We start from the raw sequence: 22020 nt of genomic DNA, 5'->3' as shown, positions 1-22020 counted from the left end.
TTCCTTGTCCCGCCATCCGCTCTTCCCCTCTCTGGAAGAGGTACCGGCTGTCAGCGGCAGGCAGGGCTCTCCAATGCTCTCTCTCCTGCACCAGAAGCATCGTTGCCATGGTGAACTCGGGGCTGTGGGCAGCAGGTAAGTGCCAGATGATATACTGGTGCCAAACTGAGTGCATGGGCCACAAATAATTCTGCCCCTGTCACACCCCACTTTCAGCACTTTTTGAAAACTATTGTCTATCGCCAGCCCTGTCTTCTCTGCAGCTCAGTGCAAAGGTGAAGGGAGAGGATAGGGTTTAGGGACAGAGACTCCAGTAGGCCTGAGATCAGGGCTGGAGCATGGAGTTGGGGATAAGCAGCAAAAGCACACTGGGACTTACGGATGAAATGCATTTGAAACAGAGGGGAGCATTCTAGCTTTTCTCTAGTGGGGCTCCTGTGCCCAAGAGCTCCCTGCCAGGCAGAAAGCCAGCTGGAATGTTTTTGTCCCTGCATAGAGATGTGGGCTTGGGGGTGGGATGGGGGGAAGCGCCACACCTAATTTCTGCTGTTAAAGTCACAGGAGCCCTGCTGGGAAAAAGGTGGCAACCTGACTAAGAGCACAGGCCAAGATTTCCAACTTTGTAAGCAACCACAGTAGCTGTGCCTTCAGCAACAACTCTATGTACAGCCATTAGCAAGTGATGCTTATCTCCTTGCTGTGAAAAGTTTCACTTGCTGATTTCTGCAGAGCGAGGTACTGTTAAAAGCACAGGCTCTGGTCACTATGCAAACCGAGCTGGCTGCGAGGGTAGTCCCAAACTTATTTCTATCCTCCAGCGTACTGATGAAGAACCTGTGGCCGTTGCTGGGCCACAGTTCCTTTTAACCCTGGCCATTGAACGAGCTGGCTGGGGCTGACAAGAGCTTGAGTCCAACGACATCTCTAGAGTTCCTGCTTCCCCATCATTGCTGCATGACTGTAGATTGAAGCAAACAAACCAGTTTACTCTCCCTGTTCCCCTCAGGCTTCCAAATTCCTGCAAGGCTTCCTGAAATCCAAGGAGACAGCAGGCTGTCCCATGCAAAAGAAGACACTGTCCCTGTATCTGTCATAGCTGCTTGCACAGTACTATTTTTGCAGGAACGAAAACAGATTCCCTTTCCTGCAAAATGACTAAAATGGCTCAGAGCTCTGCCTTCCTTTGTATCTGGCTACCCTAGCTGTTTCCATCCCAGTGTTTTCCTGCAGGGGGTGCTGTAGAGAGCCAAGGCAGGAGAATGAGGACCGGCTGCTAGGGGTAGGAGGAGCGCTGCCCGGAGGCTGGTTTCTGGGCTTCTGTTTTTAGCTGGGGTTTCAGTAAATTGGAGTCTGTTTTTAAAACATCTAAAAATGTGAAAGGGAAGCAGAAGTGAAAGCCAGCAAAGGGTGGCCGGCAGTTTGGAGGACTGCAGTGGAGGAGGGGAGAGGCTGGAGAAGCATCATCTCTCAGGTCCAGCTGTAGCTGCCGGGTTCCCCTGAGAGAGAACTTGTGCAAATTTAAGAGCCACAGTGAGGAGGAAACTCCTGAAATTATTTCATGAGTGACGTGACAATTGGTAAAATTGCCACTTTAAAAAAATAGGCCCTGCTCCTATATCTCTATAGCAGTAATTCGAGATTCAGACATTCAGCTGGTGAGGCTTTTCCAGATGTGGAGATAAAACTTTCCCCAACAGATTTCTGAAGAAATTCTTGTATGTCTGGCTGCTGTTAAAGGCACAGGGGCAGGACCCCTGAAAACGTCTTACTTCCCTAAAGCAGCAGTCTTGGACCATTTCAGAATCAGGACGCGCTTTTTCACACTGCTGTGCAACTTCAGACCCACTCTTCAATTTTCTGCCATTTGTACGTTTTTCTTCTTCCCTCTGTTTTTCGCCATTTCTGGGCTCTTCCATAGTGTCAACATCTTCAGATGGGATTCCATTGCATAGTGACACATTCAGGCTGCACAATTTGGAGTTCTTGCTCAGCAAACCTGCTTCCCCAAAGAAGCAGACTTTCTGTGGTAAGCAAAGTGGAAACCGTATGATGACATCCTCTTGACAATAAGGATGACAAAATCTGCCCATTTGGGTTTCTCTGAGTTTCTCATTTTTCCAGTCTTAAATGCAATTCTCCACATTTCCACATGAGCTTGCAACTTAAAGAAGAAGAAAAAAGTTCTCACAAAAACTCACCAGCATTTTAGTGTGAATTTTGCCTAATGTATACACACACGTCTGTTTGTATGCAATTTTGCCTAACTCAAAGAACTGAATTTTGAAGAATGGCTGTGTTTTGGTTTGTGTATTGTTTTGGAAAGTACATAAAGTATGTAAATTCAACTTTAAATAAGAACTGAATAGGATCCCACCCCCTCGCCCAATCCGTCTTTGAATCAGTGTCTCCTGCAAACAAATCAGAATGAATTCTCAATAAAAAGCCAGCATAGTCTAACCTCCTTGCAAATAGATCAAGATGATTGCTCAAGAAATAGATTGTTTGGAAGCAACATCTCTTTGCCTCTCTCCCCTTATCTTCTTCTCCAATTGTCTGTTTCTCTGTGTGTTTCTCTTCCTTTTTAAAAAAGACAGTAAGCAAAAGAGTTTTGGTGCCTGTGATCTGACCAACTTTAGGTGAGGGTGCAGTAACTCACTTAGAATCATAGAATCATAGAGTTGGAAGAGACCACAAGGGCCATCGAGTCCAACCCCCTGCCAAGCAGGAAACACCATCAGAGCACTCCTGACATATGGTTGTCAAGCCTCTGCTTAAAGACCTCCAAAGAAGGAGACTCCACCACACTCCTTGGCAGCAAATTCCACTGTCGAACAGCTCTTACTGTCAGGAAGTTCTTCCTAATGTTTAGGTGGAATCTTCTTTCTTGTAGTTTGGATCCATTGCTCCGTGTCCGCTTCTCTGGAAAGAGAAGCGGACTTGTGGGTACCAACATCACCGGTTGACCACTAGCGCTGAAGCATCTTTGAATGTGGGATGGCTCAGTTGGTAGAGCATGAGACTCTTAATTTCAGGGTCACAGGTTGGAGCCCCCACATTGGGCAAAAGGATTCCTGCATTGCAGGGGATTGGATTACATGACCCTTGTGGCCCCTTCCAACGTTACAGTTCTAGGATTCTATGAATGCTACAGGTATTGGAGGCACTAGCTGCCTTCAGACAAGTCTGAGATGACTGTAAAGAACAGAATTGCCAGAGAATTTACTTCTGCTTTAAACCATACTCACGTAGCAGAAGAAGTTGCTGCTTCTGGGCCTCCTACCCTAACCCTTCCCACATCTTGCTGCTGAAAGAATGAGAAAGGAGGATGGAGGGCAAACAGAGGACTGACTGGGACAGGAGATGCAGCTGGACACGCTTTCACTGCTTTAGTGTGGTTAAAAAGTAAAAGGTAGAATCTCTGGGTTGTAACCTGATAGCCATAGTGTAAAAATACATCTTAGATACAAACAATATGTTTTCACACACACCTGTTACTCACTTCATGCACATAGATGCACACAGCCACGCATAACACCCCAAGCATCTCGCACGTGCACACATTACCACTGTTACTGCTGCTATTTCAGTTTGTTTGAGTGTCAGCGGTGTACAGAATTTGCAAGAAAAGTGAAAATTCAGTAAGAGAAGCCTTTGCAATAGGACAGAGTTTTAGTTGTTGTTTGCAGATCACAACACATTTTTCCTGCAATCCGTATATTATTTTTATATTTCTTGTTTATTGAATATATTGGTTGCTTTTTAACCAAGGCAAGCCAAAGCAACCTACAGTATATAAACAAACACATCCATGAAAACTGGCATAAAAATACAAAGAAAAATTAAAAGGCAGGTCTATTTTTTTAAAAAAGCTAGATTAAAACATCCCACCCACCAGGGGTGCCAACTTAAATAAAATATTGTGGGGGCCCAGGTAAGCCCCGCCTCGCAAAATTGATAGCATGATGCAGTGTGCACACACAATTTGAATGGGAATGCCCATCGACTTTGTGGGGGCCTGGCCCCCTAAAATATTTTATTGTGGGGCCAATGCCCCCACAACCCCCAGGAGTTGGGTCCCTGCCACCCACTCAAAGCTACAGAAAATTAAAAGCCAAAGGCCTGGGGAAAAATGTAATGTAATGTGATATAACGATGGTGCCTGGCGGGCCACACCAGGGAGAGCATTCCACAAACGGAGCCACCACTGACAGGGCCCGTTCTCCTGTTGCTGCCCTCTGGTCCTCCCATGAAAGGCCTCAGAGGACAATTTCAGGGTTTGGGTTCATATGGAGAAGAGGCAGTCCTTGAGGTACTGGGGTCCTGAGCCATATAAGACTATAGGTCAAACAAGCACTTTGAATTGGGCCTGGAAACTAATTGGCAGCCAGTGCAGTTGGGCCAGGATTGGTGTTATGCGCTCAGACTGTACTTCCCCAGTGAGAAAGACCTCTGCAGATCTACCTCCTTGTACATGCCAGACAAGTGTCATTTCTCTTGTCTTTTCGGCACCTAATTTTTCAGCGCCTTCCTTTTTTCATAAGCCTTTTAAGCAAAGATTTTCAGATGGTAGATATACCTGATTTGAATTTCTATTAATTGTTTATGTTTTTTATTGTTAATTATTTTGAAATGTTTTCAAGGGATATAATTCATAAGCTGAATAAGTAATTGTAAATAAATAACAGAGAAACTGACATAATTCTTACCCACTGTCAAAATATTTTAGGGCTGCCACATTTTCATCTTACTGGGCTCCTGCGTCTTTAGCATTTGTTAGTCCTTTGTAATATTTGATCCCGGAACTCCCTGACAGGCAGAAATTCAATAAAGAAGGGTTTTCCTATTCACATCAGAAAACGTGTTGCCATTTAAATTTTCTGTTTGTCACAGAAGTCGTGCTAGGAGTTTGGGGTGTGTGTGTGCACATACCAATTCCTGATAGGGTTTGATCAACAAAATCTAATTCATTTGGGTTTAAGAATGGTACTTTAATTCCTTGCATTTGTAAATTGAATCAACGAGCCCATTGATGGGAAGGTGCATTTAATCTGAAAATATGGCTCTTCCATTTTTGGTACTGAATTAACAACATTCAAAGAAGGTGAGTTTGGATGTCATGTTTGTGTATCTTGTGGGCGGCGGGGGGGGGGACGTAACCCTTTAGCTTATTATTCTTTCTCAAAACCAACTTGCTTGCCTCTTACTCATACATACCTACTGCCTCCCCATTATCTTTGATCAGAGGTTATAGAAACTGCTGATTTTTATCATTCTCACTATCGGTCGCCTTACTGTAGGTTGCTTGCAGCAATGAGTTCCACTTATACTGATCATTCTGTGTACAGTGCTGCCACCTGTTCCTCCTGCAGTTCCTCCCCTGCCTCTAACAGCAGTTTGACACTCAGAAATTGAGCAGGTGAACTTTTGCCCATCATTTCATCAACACAGCAGGGGAAAAAGCTTCAGCTGTTTTATTTCTGCTTGTCATTGTCATTTTAAAAGGAGGCAAGCTAATTGTGAATATTCCTCAGTATCGTTTTGAACCTTCTTTAACTTCTGATGTTGCTTCACATCTACACCACCTCCTTCTAGATCATGATTGTCATGAATCCCATGGAGATGTCATGGAGGGGAATGGTTGGATTCTGAGGATGAATGGGTGGAGCTCGGGGAGTTGGAAATGGATGACCCTGGGGAGCGTGCTAGTGGAATGGGGAATGTGACATTGAGATGTGCCTGAGCCTGAGGAGTAGGCCAGAAGTCTAGGGAGTGGAGAGCTGGATCCAGGGCAGGGTTGGCAGAGGACTGTTTCACCCCATGACATCAGACACTCCTAGTCAGATCAAGCCAGTGTGAACCAGCCCATTTGCTTGCAGTGAGGACCAGGACAGTTTGATCCAACCCCTGCAAGCCCAGACCTCACATCAAGACTGGTGACCAATAATTGCACGGCAACAACTAGGACAACTTCATTGCAACCATGGTCAAGTCCTTCCAGCAGCCTTAGAAGAAGGAGACACCCACACGTTGGCTTCAAAATCAGAGGCGTGGGAGAGAATCAGTGGGTGATTACACCAGTGTGTTTAGACTGTAGGCCCAGGACTGGAATTGAAATGAAAAGGTGTATATGCTGCAGTACCAGTTGAGGCTAAATGATGAGATCCTTGATGAATTGGGGCAAACAGCTCTGCCTGGCATCTGATCAGCCCTCATTCAGCTGTGTGGTAGACCTGAAGGTTGCCTGGAGTTCCAGTACCATGCTCCGGCACACATTTCCCATTGTAGTGTGTGAACATGATTGGTTTCAGGGGAGGAACCTATGCAGATTGGATTAGCATGTTCCCGGTTGATGAAGGATGAGAAGACAAGAAGGTGAAAGAAGTGTGTGTGCCTCTGTTGTGGGCAGGTGAGGCACTGTGCCATGTTGTGTTCAGCCAAGCCGGTTGTCAAGACTCTGGTACTAGAAAACTCAAAATCCTAACTCTTATAGAGGTCTGGGAGCTGGGACCAAAGAAGGAATGTGGACCTCCCCAGAAGGCCCCTGAAGCTCCACCACCACTCAAATCAACCATCACCTTGCCTACTGTCTTGCACACCCCTTTGGGGAAAGGGGTGCCTACTTGAGTCATGACAGACTCAGGACCCTCTAGCAACTTCCTGGATTGGGACATTGCCAATCAGCAGGGCATTGGTTCATGCGAGCTCAGTGAGTCACTCTTCATGGAGGCCATTGACAGTAGAGCAATGGTGCCTGGCACAATCATGCGGGCGACTGCACCTGCTACTCCTGAAGTTGCTGGACCCCCAAGAAGAGCTGACATATTACCTGGCAACCCCACCATGCTTTCCCATTATGCTGGGGGCTGCCCTGGTGCACTCAGCACAACTTGTGCATCTCGTGGGGGCAGCAGTCCCTGGCATTTTCACTTCTATCAGCAGTACTACAAGAAAACAGGACGTGTTGGCTGCAGCCACTGCGCTTTCTTCCCCTGAAAACACCTTGCCCCCTTTCACAGCAAACAAGGACAAACTCCCAGCCAAGTATGTCATCTTTCAGGATGTGTCCTGCAAGAAAGAGGCTGGCAAGCTACCACCACACTGTCCCTACACTGTGTCTATGGTACCGCAGCATCCCCATCGCCACCGAGATGGACCCAGGAAAGGCATAGTGTGGGTTGACCCAGCAGCCACCTTGAACCAAGAAGGGTTTTCAGCATCTCATGGGGTTCACAAATTACTTCTGGAAGTTCATTGTCTCCTTCCCTTACTGTGCCATTGACCAACTGCCTCAAAGGTGGGAAATCCTTTCAGTGGACCAAGAAGGCTCAAGAGGGTTTTCATGGCTGAAGACAATGCCTCTGATGTGCCTATTGGGGTAGTGTTGTTGTAGGCCAACCAAGGAGAAGGAGTTGGTTCTGTGCGCATACGATTCTCGGAAACTGACTCCTCCCAAGCAGACCTACTCCAAATGGAAGAAATGAAGAAAGTGCACTGGAATATGTTGGATAACGCTCACTTGATGAAACGTCATCTGATCTCCCAACAGCCAAATCATGATGAGTACTTATTAAATAGCCAACATGGTCTAATCTTTCTGCAAACAAAGCAGCCTAGATGCACATTAAAAAGGTTGCCTGGAAGCGACCAATAACATTGTTATCATACCTACTAATAGTGAACTCATGAGTGCCATTCCCTAGGAAGCCAAAACAGCAATAAGGGAGGTATTGGCCAGCTTGGAGGCATCTTGTGCTTTGCAAAAGTAGTTTTTTGTGGGGAGAGACCCCAGAACAGCACGATCGGTAGCTACAGAATTTTGAACGTCCACTGGAGTGGGGATGAAATCAAGTATCCGGGAAAATGGCATGACTGCCTGGAACCCTGAACCAAGAGCATTCAGCTCTGCAACATTTTATTGCATGTCCCACCCAGAATGCTTTGCTTATTTCTCTCAGCATGGGGCTAATTGAAGGGTGCAGGAAGTCAGAGCAGGAAGGAGAGTTTGGGGAATTTTGGTGTGTATTTGACCCCATCCGCACTGTACATTTAAAGCAGTATCATAGCACTTTAAACAATCATGGCTTCCCCCAAAGAACCCTGGGAAGCATAGTTTGTTCAGGGTGCTAAGAATTGTTAGGAGACCTCTATTGTACTCACAGAGCTACAGTCTCCAGATTTCCCTGGGAACAGGGATTGATTGTTGAACCACTCTGGGAATGGTATCTCTGTGAGAAGAAGAATAGGAGTCTGTTTGTTAGTCCCCTCACAGTGCTCCAATTTCCAGAGTGGTTTAACAGTCTACTCCTCCTCACAGGGAATTCTGGGAACTGTCATTCCATGAGGGGAATGGGGGTTTCCTAACAACTCTCAGTATCCTTAACAAACTACTTTTGCCACAATTCTTAGGGGGAAGCCGTGACCACTTAAAGTGCTTAAACCTTATGGTGTGAATGTGGCAGATGCCTGCAGCTGGTTCCACTCAGTGGCCAACATCTGGAGGGCTACAGAGCCCCCAGCCCTACACACATGAGTGCGCAGGGCCAGCCCACTCATGAGGCAGAGTGAAGCAACCGCCTCAGGTGGCAGAATACTGCGGGACGGCGCTCCCACAAGGTTTCATGGCAACTGCAGTGGCAGCTTCTGGTGAAATTATATAGTAGTTTATTATTTATACCCCACCCATCTGGCTGGGTTTCCCCAGCCACTCTGGGAGTCTTCCAACAAAACACTAAAATACAATAACCTATTAAACATTAAAAGCTTCCCTAAACAGGGCTGCCTTTAGATGTCTTCTAAAAGTTTGGTAGTTATTTTTCTCGTTGATATCTGGTGGGAGGGCGTTCCACAGGACGGGTGCCACTACCGAGAAGGCCCTCTGCCTGGTTCCCTGTAACTTGGCTTCTCGCAGCAAGGGAACCGCCAGAAGGCCCTCGGCGCCGGACCTCAGATTTCATGTTTTCCAACATATGCATGGCAAAAATTCTCCTTTCTGGTGGAGTTAGGCGATCAAACTAACCCAGGTGAGAGAGAGCTCGCCTCAGAGTAGTTTGCCCATTGGCATGAACTCTCTGTGCCACACTGCCTGGCTGCAAGAGGAATCCTTGTCCTCCTCTACCATCCCCACAGCTGCTCCCCCCTTCCCCAGATTTCTGATCAGGTGCCGAATACGGTGCTGCACGTTGCCTAGAGGATGTGTTTTATGAGGTGACTAATATAACTAATAAATAAATAAGCGTGGTAAAATTCTCCTCAGCCTTTGACAGGATGATGCAGGGCACCGATACAGATGGCCAAACTGCACCCTGGGAAACGTATAACCGTTTGTATATCGTCTTGTCAGGAGAATTTTTGCCACACGGAAGGTAGCAAAATGGTTGCCTGTGATGGACTTAATGTGCAGCTACCGCTGTTACACATGCACTTCAGCTACAATTCATTTAATAAGAGGACCCAACTCAGGGGGCGGCCCCACTTTTTCTTGGACTCTCCACCCGTCAACTGCCCCCCACATCGCATGCTGAGGTCTAGCCTAGCTCAACAGGGCTTCCTTATTAGAGTGTGACTCATTAAGCATATGCAAATCAGACAGGAACAGCCGGTGATAAGGCTCCAGTCTTGGGGGTGGGAAACAGAAAAGACATCTTAAGAGAAAGGCAACTCTCTACACCCCCATCCCTGTCCTGCACTGCAGGGCTGGTCCAGGTAGGAGCTGGAGGGCCAGGAGAGGGCAAAAGATACCCTGGAAGCAAGGAGGGCATTCCTTTTTTTTAATTGTTTTGGGTGAGGCAGCTTTTAGGCCAGACTGGAGCAAGAAAAGCCGTGTAAAACCTGCTCACTAAAGCTTTCCATTGTGAACGGTGGGGGTGGAGGGAGAGTTGACTTCAATCACTTTCAGTTATCATAGTATGTAGGCCCAGCCGTGCCTGAAATGGTTAGAGTTGTGTTCCTCAGCTGGGGCTGGTTGTTATTAAGAAAGAGATTTTCCCCACTTCAAGCTAAGCTACGTGCAGTTCTAGCACGGGACCAAAAGTGCCCAGAGCGGGGAAGTCCACCCTCTGACTCTCCCCAGTTGCATCCAAATCACACCTTCCCCTCCCAGGTACCTCGCAGTGTTGTGTGTGCCTTGTTTGGCAGCATCCTCTACTGGCAGCACGTTCACTAAGGGCAGGATTAGGTCATTTGATTTGTGGGGATCTTGGGGGCCAGGAACTGAAATGGATGACTTTGTGGTTTTAACAATCAATGGAAGTTTTGTTTTGTTTTGTTATTTCTATTCCATTCTTCTCAACTTCGTAAAGCTGGGCGAGTGGTTGCCTAGGCCCTCCTCTTGCAAGGTTTCACTTTCTGATCTGAGCTGCTGGGGTCTCCCCAAACATATTGGGCCTTTCCGAAGAGTGTTCTATAGAATAGGTTTCTGTAGTGCTAAAGTCACACAAACTAGGGTCTAGCATTTGTAGTGCAATATCTTATACCTTTGTAGTGTAGCTTGGGAGGTGGTGGGAAGGAGAGGAGGTAGCGTATGTTGGAAAGCAAAAGTATGCCTCTTTTTATTTATTTTGTGCACATGATCCATGTTAGAAAAAAAAGCAACCTTTAGCTCTCATCTTTACACCTTCTGCCGTGCCATGCTATTTGGACCCAGTTATGTATAAATAGGGTTATGGGAAAGCGGGGAAGGAGTCAAGTTTGTTGGTGATGCCAAATTATTTAGGAGAATCAAAAAATTCAACAGAACTAAATGAAAAACATGATGGCAGTAAGATTGCAAAATGAGATAACAACAACGACGACGACGACGACAATGATAATAATAATAATAATAATAATAATAATAATAATAATAATAATAATAATACCCTGACCATCTGGCTGGGTTTCCCCAACCACTCTGAGCAGCTTCCAGCAATAGATAAAAACATAATAAAATGTCAAGCATTAAAAACTTCCCAAAACAGGGCTGCCTTCAGATGTCTTCTAGAAGTTGTGTAGCTCCTTATCTCCTTGACATCTGATGGGAGGGCGTTCCACAGGGCAGGTGCCACTGCTGAGAAGGCCCTCTGCCTGGTTCCCTGTAGCTTCACTTCTTGTGGGAGGGAACTGTCAGAAGACCCTCGGAGCTGGACCTCAGTGTCCGGGCTGAATGATGGGGGGGACCACCTCCTGCAGTGAGCACTGGAAGGGAGGGTAAGTCGCCTTTAGAGGCCTGGTCCTCTAATGGATATTCCTCCTCTGAATTTTCTGCTTCCATTAAAAATAGAAATAAAATATTGTTTTTACTTGCAGGAGGTAACTAGGAAAAACATGCAAGCTCTTGCTCACCAAAAAGTAAACTGCTTTTCAGTGTTGGCCACTGAAATGTCTTTCCATTATATTGGTCAAGATATAGTAAGACAGAGATGGGAATCTGCCAGAAGTTATTAGACTCCATTTTCCATCAGCCTTAGCCAGCAGGGCCAATGGTCAGCAGGGCCAGAGGCTCCAGAGGGTGGCACCACTGCCATTGTGCACCCACTGCATGCCACCTCCAGTTGCCGACAGGGCACACACTGCTGCTGGGTGACCTCTTCCTCCTCCTGTTCCTCTGCCACTGTGACTGTGTCCTCCCCACTGTTGCGTCTCCTCTTTCACCGCCTGGGGAAGCTCTGGTTTGCTTGGCTGGCAGGTGGTCTGCTGTGCAGGCTGTGGAGAGGTGGGGATAGATGAGGGACTGTGGTGGTGGGGCATGGTCACAGTGGCGGAGGAGCAGGTGCCAAGCACTGGGCAGTAGATGCCCAGCGCTGATGAAGATCAGGAGGGGGCAGAGGAGGCGGGGATAGCTCCAGGGCTTTTGCCTCAAGCAGCAAAACGACTTGGGCTGGCCTTAGTGGTCAGGGATGATGGGTGATGGAGTCCAATAACGCAGGAGAGCCACAGATTGCCCATCCCTGATCCAACTAGGCATATATTTTCAAATTCTATGTACTGTAAATGTTACTGTATTGATATTTAAATACTTTAGATTAGTATTTAGGTTCTGGGTGTTCTGCTCTGATTCCCCCCACTGTTGCTTGGTGTACCGTCACAATCTGATGTAGCGCTCACCCCCATTTTCCTCCCACCCTCTTTTCTTTCTCTCATAGAAGTAAGAATGTCTAAGCCCCTGGAGCTGGAGAAGGCGCGGCTGGAGCTGCAAGAGGAGCACACAGGTAGCAGTGCCTGGAGGGAAGGGATGGGGATTTATTCGTCCATTATAATTTTTATGAACTTGCAAAATATGTCATTATGAGCTTTGAAAAATGGGTGAGGGATGGGAGACTGCTGTGATGTGCACAGTGATCTCTAGAGTCATCTCACCTCAGTACAGACTTCTGTGCTCCCCCGTCACCCAACAACGGTGCCCAAAAGCCATTTTCCTTTGTCCCATAACCCCACAGTTGCAGGGAGACCATGCCTCAGCTTTCATTTGCATTGCTCTGTCCTGAGTTCCCTTCTTTGGTCCTACTGGAATGTGACAAACCGACAAGCTTAGGAACTAGCTTTAATATAATACATGAAACACATGTTTTGTGATATGTACACTTCTTGTTTATTTTGTAAACTGCCCTGAGGTGATCAGCTCCTCCTCCTCCTCCTCCTCCTCCTTACTGTTATTGTAAAATAAATCCTCCCAATGTTCTGCATTTTAAAAAGTTTTTTGGACCCAATAAATTAGACTAAGCAATAAATATGCAACTAAGGTAACATATGATTTGCACTAGCAAGTTTTTGAATGAGTCTTAGTGAAGCAAATTTAGGGGAGAGGGGCAAAGTTAGGCATGATGAAAAATGGTCATGTGGGGTGTCTGGGGGCTGAGAAGAGAAGCAGTGAGAAGTCCTGAAAGCGATTGTTTTAGGGGAGCAGAAGGAATGAAGCAGAGAATAAATGTTAGAAGGAAGGCTGGGTGGAAAGAAGCAGCCAATGTTTGGTACATGGCCGTGCCACTTACCGTAACTGTTTAGTGGGCCAGATTACCCCTTGGTAGAAAGAAGGGAAAGCACCAAATATCAGACAAAAAGCGGGGAGACCTCAGAGGTTTGCCTCTATAAACATGCTACATGTACAATCCATAAAACATTCAGGAAAAAAAGCTTGTGTCTTTAGAATTTACTGTAATGTAGAAATGAATGCAAATATTGCATACAAAACCACCTAGCCTTTATATTATAACAACTCATTTCAAAAATGTAATTAAGTCCCTTTCTTTAAAACCATACCAGCATTGTCCAAAACGCCAGAATTATAGTATGGTTTGCATATATATCTTGATTTTAGAGTGATCCTACACTTGGGCATGTGTGTTCATGCATGTACAGTACCATAAGAAACCTCATAGCCATGACTGAAATCCTGCAAGCGACAGGGAAAGGCACAGGGCCTGCGGGGAGAGGAGGAGAAGAAACAGGCATGGCAGGCTTGATGTGGTCTATGGGACTCTTATTTGAGAATGTAGGCCTTGGGAGGAGGGTTCAAGGGATGGGGATTATTGAAGCGATGGCTTTGTATGGAAGCTTTATGACAATTATCTCCTTGGTTTCAGATACAGAAAGAAATGGACCTGACACAAACCACCAGGTGAGAAAAGTTGGCCAGAAGCTGGAGGTTTAAAGTAGTGGCACAAATGTTGTTGTGGCAGACAAGGGGCATGCTCTTAGTCTGTTGATGCTGACTTCCTTTTTCTCTCTTTGTCCCTTGCAGACCCAGCAGAGCAAACCTTCCCCGTTCTCCCCATCCCCAACCAGCACCGGCACCAAGGTAAGTGGCATCCTCTAGCTTCCACTAGCACCACTGCAGAGGACATTGCTTCTCTGCCAGTTCTCACCATACTCAAAAGAGAAGACAGTTTCCCATACATGCTTGTAATAACAGTGGTCTCCGCCAGTAGGGACCATCTTCCAACAGTTTGCAGGGCTGCTTTTTTGTGCTCCCCGATATGGGGAACAAGGTTAAGTTCGAATCCCCACGACGGGATGAGCTTCCGTTGCTCGGTCCCAGCTCCTGCCAACCTAACAGTTCAAAAGCATGTCAAAGTGCAAGTAGATAAATAGGTACCGCTCTGGCCGGAAGGTAAACGGCATTTCTGTGCGCTGCTCTGGTTCGCCAGAAGTGGCTTAGTCATGCTGGCCACATGACCCGGAAGCCGTACACTGGCTCCCTCGGCTAATAAAGCGAGATGAGCGCCGCAACCCCAGAGTTGTCCGCGACTGGACCTAATGGTCAGGGGTCCCTTTACCTTACCTTTTAGGTACCATCTATGGGGAATAAAAATGTCACCTCTTATCTGCAACCACCATAACCAAATCTAGGAGAATGGAGGTCAGAGAGGGAAGAAATCAGGTTGCAGGTTATAATATTAATGAGGAAATAGGAATCCAATTTTGCAGTGCCTCTGACTGGGGAACCTCTGAACTTTGGCACCCAAGCCACACTACCCCTCCACAAGGAGGAGAGATTTGCTTGTTTTGTGAATGGATGTGTGTGTGTGTGTATGAATAAATATGTGTGTATATGTTAATAGGTAAAAATAAAGGTAAAATATGTTAATAGTTAATAGGTGTGTTAATAGTTGTACGTGTGTACGTTCTGGAATGTGGATTCCAGCAGCTTCTAATGGAGGTAAAGTGGACCTTGGCTCTGTGTCCTGCAATAATGCTTTATCATAAGTAAAGGTAAAGGGACCGCTGACCATTAGGTCCAGTCGTGACCGACTCTGGGGTTGCGGCGCTCATCTCGCTTTGCTGGCCGAGGGAGCCAGCGTACAGCTTCCGGGTCATGTAGCCAGCATGACTAAGCCGCTTCTGGCGAACCAGAGCAGCGCACGAAAATGACATTTACCTTCCTGCCGGAGCGGTACCTATTTATCTACTTGCACTTTGACGTGCTTTCGAACTGCTAGGTTGGCAGGAGCAGGGACCGAGCAACAGGAGCTCATCCTGTCGCGGGGATTCGAACCGCCAACCTTCTGATCAGCAAGTCCTAGGCTCTGTGGTTTAACCCACAGCGCCACCCGCGTCCCAATGCTTTATCATATCACATGTTAAATAATAAAAATAACATGGGTCAGTGGGAGCATTTGGGTGAAAAAGGAGGTTGAGGTATCTAGCTATGTTCACTAGCAGCTGCCACCAGAGGGAGCACTGTATCAATTTGGAGTGCCCTTCGTGAAGAGGGTAGCCGCATTCTAATCTTCACAGTGGTTTGGGAGGTGCAAATCAAGCCAGCTTGTATCAGAATTCAGAAAGAACAAATTCCTGAAGTATCCCTGTTTATTATGATAGAGGGGTATAAAATTATGCATGGTATGAAGAGAGTGTATAAGAGACTCCCCCCACCCCCGTCATAATACTAGGACCTAGGGCCATCCAATAAAGCTACATGTTGGAAGTTTCAGGACAGACAAAAGGAAGTACTTTTTTCACCCAGCACGTATTTAAACCATGCAATTCATTACCAAAGATGTTGTGAAGGCTTCAAACTTAGCTGGCTTGAAAATGGGATTAGACAGATTCATAGAGGATAAGGCTATCAGCAGTGGTGGAGCTAGCTGCTCCGGCACCTGGAGCAGGGCATATGCTGGGCGAGGCTAGCTGCCTGCAGGTGGCGGGGTAGCCGCCAGGAGTGCCGACGAGTCGTGGGGGGGGGGGTGCTCCGGCGGCGAGAGCCTTTCATGATGAATACACTGATAAGTTTAGGCAATAGGTTTATTAGAGTGAAAAGAATTTGGAAAGGACAGGAAGCCAAGTTTACATTCCATTCTCCTTCTCAATGCTCCTCCTTGATTCTCTGAAGACAAGTAGTCCAGAGGGCTGTTTAAATGCCTTTTTACAAAAATGATTTTTGAATGGCCTATGCTGTGCTTTGAAATCCCAATAAGTGGGGCTGCAAAGGGTAACATGACCTGCCGCCCATCTGTCAAATTTTGCCCAGCAGGGTTGGAGAGACAAGGATCTGACCCACTCGCCAGAAAACGTTCTCCACCTCTGTTTATCAGTGTGTTTATCTGTCTTAGTTGACCACTGTTTCCTCCAGATCTCCTGTGGTTCTCTAAATGCTGTACTGCAACTCCCATCATTCCATGCTAATGGGAGTTGGAGTCCAAAGACATCTGTGGGCCACAGGTTCCCTATCCCTACCCCAGAACCAGCTATGGTGGCTGTAGATGAGTGAATTCTAAGGAAAAGTAGCATTTTTGCAGTGCCATGGAGTATTATTTACTACATTTCTATTCCTGTCTTCATTTGGAAAGCAACTTACAGATCCCTCAGGCTAGTCCTCCCATCAGGTCACTAACCTACCGGTACCTACTTAGCTTTAAAACTCTGGTTTTTTTACAGCCCCTCTATATTTTCTGGTTAAACAAATGTTGCTGTGTTTTGAAGCACAACAGAAACCTGCAAAACCCATTTTGTCCCAGGACAGGAATCATGAAGTAATTCAATACCCCCCCCCCCAGTTGATTGATTTCTGAGTAACTGAAGAAACTTATTTTTTATTTTTCTGGTATAATATATAGCTGAGTGGAAGGTTGGGTGGGTCAGAACCGTGGGCAGCTTTGTACTTTTGTAATCAGTGTGGTAGAGACTCATGAATCAGGTTTGGTTTTGCGGGGGAATTCCCTGTGCCTCAGGCCCAGCAGCAAAACAGGAAGCCAACCTAGCAATGAGTCAGAGAGATAGCATCAACTTCCATTTGTTGGGATTTTGGTGCTTGTGTTGCTCTTTGTCCCTTTAGCAAGTCGCTTGCAGCAGCAGAGTGAATTAAACACGTGCGGAGCTGCTTACTTAGCATAATGTATTCAAGTGGCAGAATTTTTTTGTTTTCCTTGGTGTTGCTTAGCAGCACCCAGCACCTTGGACAATGTTCCTCAGTTCCATTGGGCCACCATCCTCTCCCTGCAGTGACACAGATAGGACTCCGTATTTTCAATGGTAGCCTTAAAACTTGATCCTTTTGCGCTGCCCTGTGAGAGCTACCCATTGCCATAGCTCTGCTTAAGCGCTTCTTCCAGGTTGGTAGCTCGGATGTTAGGGAAGGGGAGATTAGGGGCACAGGAGAGGGGGTCAGGAAGCATGGAAGGAGAAGGAGGACAGCATCAAATTTGTGTCTCAAACAAGCAATGTTGAGCTGCAACAGGAGCGGAAGGATGTCTGTCACACACAGCTGGAGAGAGAGTCGTAGTGATTCTCTTTCATCTTGTTTTCTCCCTCCAGATCAAAGCTGAAGACCCAACAGAAATTCCTCCAGCTCCAGCCCCAGTCCCGGCTCCCCCAGCTCAGCAGCCACACCTGCCCCAGGCCCAGCTTATGTTAGCTGGCAGCCAGCTGGCTGGGGTAAGTGGAAGGTCCTGTGGCCAGACATAGATTACGGAGTTTGGCTTAAGTGGCCCAGGGGGTGGCAGGGAGGTGGATACAAACAAAGGGCTGTTTCCATGACCAGTTTTCTAACAATTGAAAGTCCTGAACTCAAGAAGCATTGAGCCAACGTTCATTATGTAAAAAGCATGGTTATTATTTGATGGGAAGCTTCTCTCTTTCCATAAAGTTGTTTCATAGATTATGTAGTAACAAATCCAGGTTTGTAAGTATACAGATTAGAGAGAGTGTGTGTGTGTCTTCTGACAAGCACACTGCATGTGTTTATTATTTAGGTGTGCGCTTGGAAAAAATAGTTAAAGAAATCATGTACTAAAAGGCCTGTGGTATCAGTTAATGATTCAGAATAGTTTAAGGGAAATAGAGGGTTGATAGGAAGATGGTAGCTGGGGAGGCATGGCTCCCTGGCACTCTGGGGTGGACACCGAAGGATGATGAAAAGGAAATGATGATTTTGAAATCTCACCCCTCTCCTCTCCTCTGAATGTGGTAGGTAGAGGCCTGGGGAAGTGGACATTTCTCCTGTGCAGGTGTGGCTTGTGGAGGGGCTTAGATTGAAACTAAATTCTCATTCTGCATTGCCCTAGCAAAATGCTGCTTATACCTTCCTCATATAAGCAGTAAGGGACCCAGAATGGCGTTGTGTGTTCGTCAGCATTTCTCAGTAATGTGAGAAGCTTAGGTTTGCCCACTCCATTCCTCCTCCTGTGCCTTTCCCAGGACAAATTCAACACACACAGGATTTCCTGTCCCTGAACATAACGTGAAAGAACAACAGCCCTCATCTGCTTAGTGAAATTGTCCTATTGTGTTGAATTATAAGCACAGGCACTGCTGTCAGGAAAGGAGTTGACCACCAAGAGGAATATATTGCTTGGCTCTCTGCTTGCTGGGGCTCTCATACCTCTGCTAATGCGCTGGGTGGGAGAAGGACCCAACTAACCAGCTTCTTCCTTCTCTCTGCCTGGTTGATTTCTCCTCCTTCCCTTTTTCGCCTCTTTTCCCCTTCTGCCTGGTCACCCCCTCCTGGCCTGCCATTTGCTATGCTGCCCTTGGTACACCTCTTCTCTGCCTTCCACCAACCCAGCTTACGGCCCTGATGCCTGCCCAACAGCAGCTGCTTCTGCAGCAGGCCCAAGCGCAGCTCCTGGCAGCCGCCGTGCAGCAGTCCAATGCCGCAGCTGCCGCAGCCTCCTCTCAGCAGCCTGGGGCTGAGCTGACGGCGCCACAGAACCAGCCCCAGACGCCACAGCTTGCCCTGTCGCAGCCAATCCAGCTCACTGCACAGGTAAGGGCTTGTGCACGGGAGGCTCAGCTTGCCAGGGGTCTGGCCAGAATGGGTTGCCCAGCATTAAACGCTCACCACCACACAGAGAACAGGGCAGAAGTCAAAGCATATGACAGGCTGCTCATGCAGACGTGGCCTGATCCATGGATGGCATCCCTCTGTCTCAGGAGACAATGGAGGGGTGCACCTTTCTGGGCGAGGTCAAACTGTTGGAAAGTTGCAGTGCCTGCTGTGGCTCTAGAGACCGATGCGGGAGAGACATGTTTTGTTGCAGCTGGGACAGGTGAAGGCGTTCAGTTATGCTGCTGCAGGTGTGCTGTGGCATTTCTTCTCTTATGTAAGGATGTGTATAGAAACTAGGAGAGGATGTGTTTGTTAGATATTATCCTTCAGTTCAGCAGGGTACATCCCATTGTCGGCCAAAAATAAGGAACCTGTTGATAGGTTAGCTTTAACCTTTAGTTTTAGTAATCCAGGATACTTTATTGCAGACTGGATTTCCTGTTATTTCCCCCTTTTCTCCCTTAAAAACAATAGACACGCCAAACAGCCTTCTTATAAGTAAAGATAGAGTTACTCGCTCAGTTTCACAGTAGCATTCTTGAGGCAGGCTGAAAATGTAGTTGCAGATATATACAGTAGTTTAGATCAAAATGGAGTTTGAGCTGTGACTCAGATTCAGCACTTGTCCTTCATCCCTAGTCACTGATGAGGCAACGAAGAGAAGAGAGAGATTGGAGATCAGGAATCAAAGAAAGAGCAGGCTGGGAACGTGACTGGCTTATGTAGATTATGCCCCTTTTACCTGGCTGTACACAGTGGAAGTGGCTCTCACAGGGAGGATTTTCTGTAGACCCTGTGAGATCCAACTTCCTCTGTGTGTGCCTTTCTAGCAAACACACATTGCCACTCGCCACAACAGACCCTGGTCAACTGTAGGAGAATCCTCAACACCTTCACCCAGTCCCCAGCATTAAACTGGCATAAATTTGCATGGTAGATATACCCACACTCTTCCTCCCCCTCGCTTCTCTGTTCTAGGACATCCAGCAGCTGCTCCAGCTCCAGCAGTTAGTCCTCGTCCCAGGGCACCACCTCCAGCCGCCTGCACAGTTCCTGCTGCCACAGGCCCAGCAGGGACAGCAAGGTAAGAATGGCTTGTGTGTGAAAAAGAGACTGCATAGGCCACACTCCGCTTCTCCTGGCAAAAGGGTCTTTGCAGGCAAGCAGTTCCTAGTGCAACCAGCCGTTGTTTTTCCGCTGTAAGCTGCAAATGAAATTGCCATTGACTTCATGCCCTGATGGGGGGAAAGCTCAGTGAAGTGCTCTTTCCCAACAACTTTTGAGATGTATAAGAAAAACGTTCTAAAATGTCGTGAAAAGTCTGAAAAATAAAACATTGGCACAGGTTGAAAAAAACAGCAGCATTTGAAAATCAGCGCTATAATACTCTTTTTCATAGAAGTGCTGTGGCATGAATATTTTAATATTTAAAAATGGTTCTAAAAGCATTTTCAGTGTTAATTAAAACATTTTTTTAAAGCAACAACAACAACAATGTAATGAAATGACGCTGACTGGAAAATAATAATAGTGAAGATGAAACGGCAATAGGTTCGGCTGCTTTAGGCAGCAGATGCCAAAACCAGATGGAAAAGAAAATGGAAGAGTAACAAACTACGGTGATTTACACCTATAAAGATTCCACTAGTGTTGTTTATTAATAACAACAACAACTTGGGATTTTTTGTGGTCTTCCGAAAAGCAGAAGAAGCAGCACAGAGAAGACACGGGGGGGGGGGGGAGACAATGAGTTGATGATGTCATGTAGATGCCCTATGAAAAGTGAGTGAACCAAGCATGAGGATAGTAAGCACCTAGTGTGGAAGCACTGTAAGGCAGGGATGGGGAATCTGTGCCCTCCCCCCTCCAGATGCTCTTCGATCTACTAAACTACAGCCAATGTGGCCAATGGTCAGGAATGGTGGAGTTGTAGTCCAGCAACATCTGAAGGACCACACATTCCTCATCCCTGCTGTAAGCCTTGGACAAAAAAAACCCAAAACACAGAGTTCACTGTCAGCCTACATCTTCTTACCCCACCCTCACCAAACCCAGGTCTACCAGGAATTATGTTCAGTCCTGAAAGGTGATAAAATCATGTGTCTGAATATTTTCAAAGTACTGTTCCCTCACCACAGAATTCCCCGTTTGTTCCCCCCCATTCTGGGATGAAGAGGCAGATTAGGGAACTGGAGAAATCTGCCTCAGCATAAAGCATTTTATTCTCTCAATTTAGAATCATGTGCTGGATGGTAGGGGTGAGTCGACTTGCCAATTTTGCTTCCTCTCTGTTTTTCAGTTTTTCGAATATTAAGTTTCCACACCAGTTTGCAATTTTTAAAAAAAAGTCTTCATGAAAATTCCATCAATGTTTTTGTATGAATTTATCCTAATAAATATATTTTTGCAGAGCAACTTTCTTAATATAACACTACATTTCTATGTTATTTTCACAAATATATGGTTTTATATGCAGCCTTTGCTCTCATATATGAATCTTAGTGCAAAATAACCTAGCTGGAGAACTGCATTGCAGAATTTGGAGAAGTACGAATTTCAACAAATGGCTGTATTTCAGTTTACACTTTGTTTCAGAAAGTGTGAATTAAATAGGCTCACCTTCAAATTCCTCCCCAGTCTGCAAGACTGCAAAGACAAACAACTGTGAAGAATAGAAAAACCACATTTTCTAAATGCTGCAGTGTCCAGCTAGGCTTTTTTCTTGTCTGCACATTTTTAGCAGTAGCTGCCATTGTGAATTTTTATTTTCTCTTCAGCCAATGAAGGATTTTACTTCTCCTAAATAACAACAGTGGAGGTTTTTAGGGGTCTGAAGAATGGCACCAAATTGGCAGGTTTTTATTCCGGGTTTGATCAGTAACTTTTCACACGGTGGAATAAGGTGGTGCTTGATTTTGCGAAGCTGAGCTGTTCACTACATCTTTTCCCTCACAGGGCTGCTCCCGACACCAAATCTCTTTCAGCTACCTCAGCAAAACCCAGGGAGCCTCCTGCCGAACCAGCCTCGTGCAGGACTCCCAGCACAGGTGAGTGCGTAAAATACTCAGTGGGAACGCAGAGATTGCCAGCCTTGGTCTGGCAGTCTCATTCTTCATCTTTTAATGCTGTACTCTTGTCTGCTCCAGTATATCTTGCTTTGAAGAAAAGACTGTTTCACCACAGTTAACGCAGTGCAATGATCATTTTGTCAGACCCTTGAAGGCAGTGGCGATCAGGAATTTGTTTAGTACATTTACACCCCTTCCATTATGGAATTTCAC

At 46.3% G+C, this 22020-nt stretch overlaps 1 protein-coding gene across 5 annotated transcripts in view; it reads left to right on the top strand.

Moving 5' to 3' along the window:
* POU2F2 (POU class 2 homeobox 2) overlaps positions 1 to 22020 on the top strand; it is a 111720-nt gene that overhangs the window by 74224 nt on the left and 15476 nt on the right. For all 5 annotated transcript variants that reach the window (XM_053397909.1, XM_053397908.1, XM_053397906.1 and 2 more), the window contains 7 exons: positions 12120 to 12185; positions 13557 to 13591; positions 13715 to 13771; positions 17227 to 17346; positions 18476 to 18676; positions 19718 to 19823; positions 21695 to 21786. In XM_053397909.1, the coding sequence (XP_053253884.1) occupies positions 12120 to 12185; positions 13557 to 13591; positions 13715 to 13771; positions 17227 to 17346; positions 18476 to 18676; positions 19718 to 19823; positions 21695 to 21786 (677 nt within the window). The remainder of the gene's footprint in view (positions 1 to 12119; positions 12186 to 13556; positions 13592 to 13714; positions 13772 to 17226; positions 17347 to 18475; positions 18677 to 19717; positions 19824 to 21694; positions 21787 to 22020) is intronic.

The sequence above is a fragment of the Podarcis raffonei genome, chromosome 8 (genome assembly GCF_027172205.1).
Source record: "Podarcis raffonei isolate rPodRaf1 chromosome 8, rPodRaf1.pri, whole genome shotgun sequence".
Lineage (NCBI taxonomy): Eukaryota > Metazoa > Chordata > Lepidosauria > Squamata > Lacertidae > Podarcis > Podarcis raffonei.
This window is presented reverse-complemented; position numbering and strand designations above follow the sequence as displayed.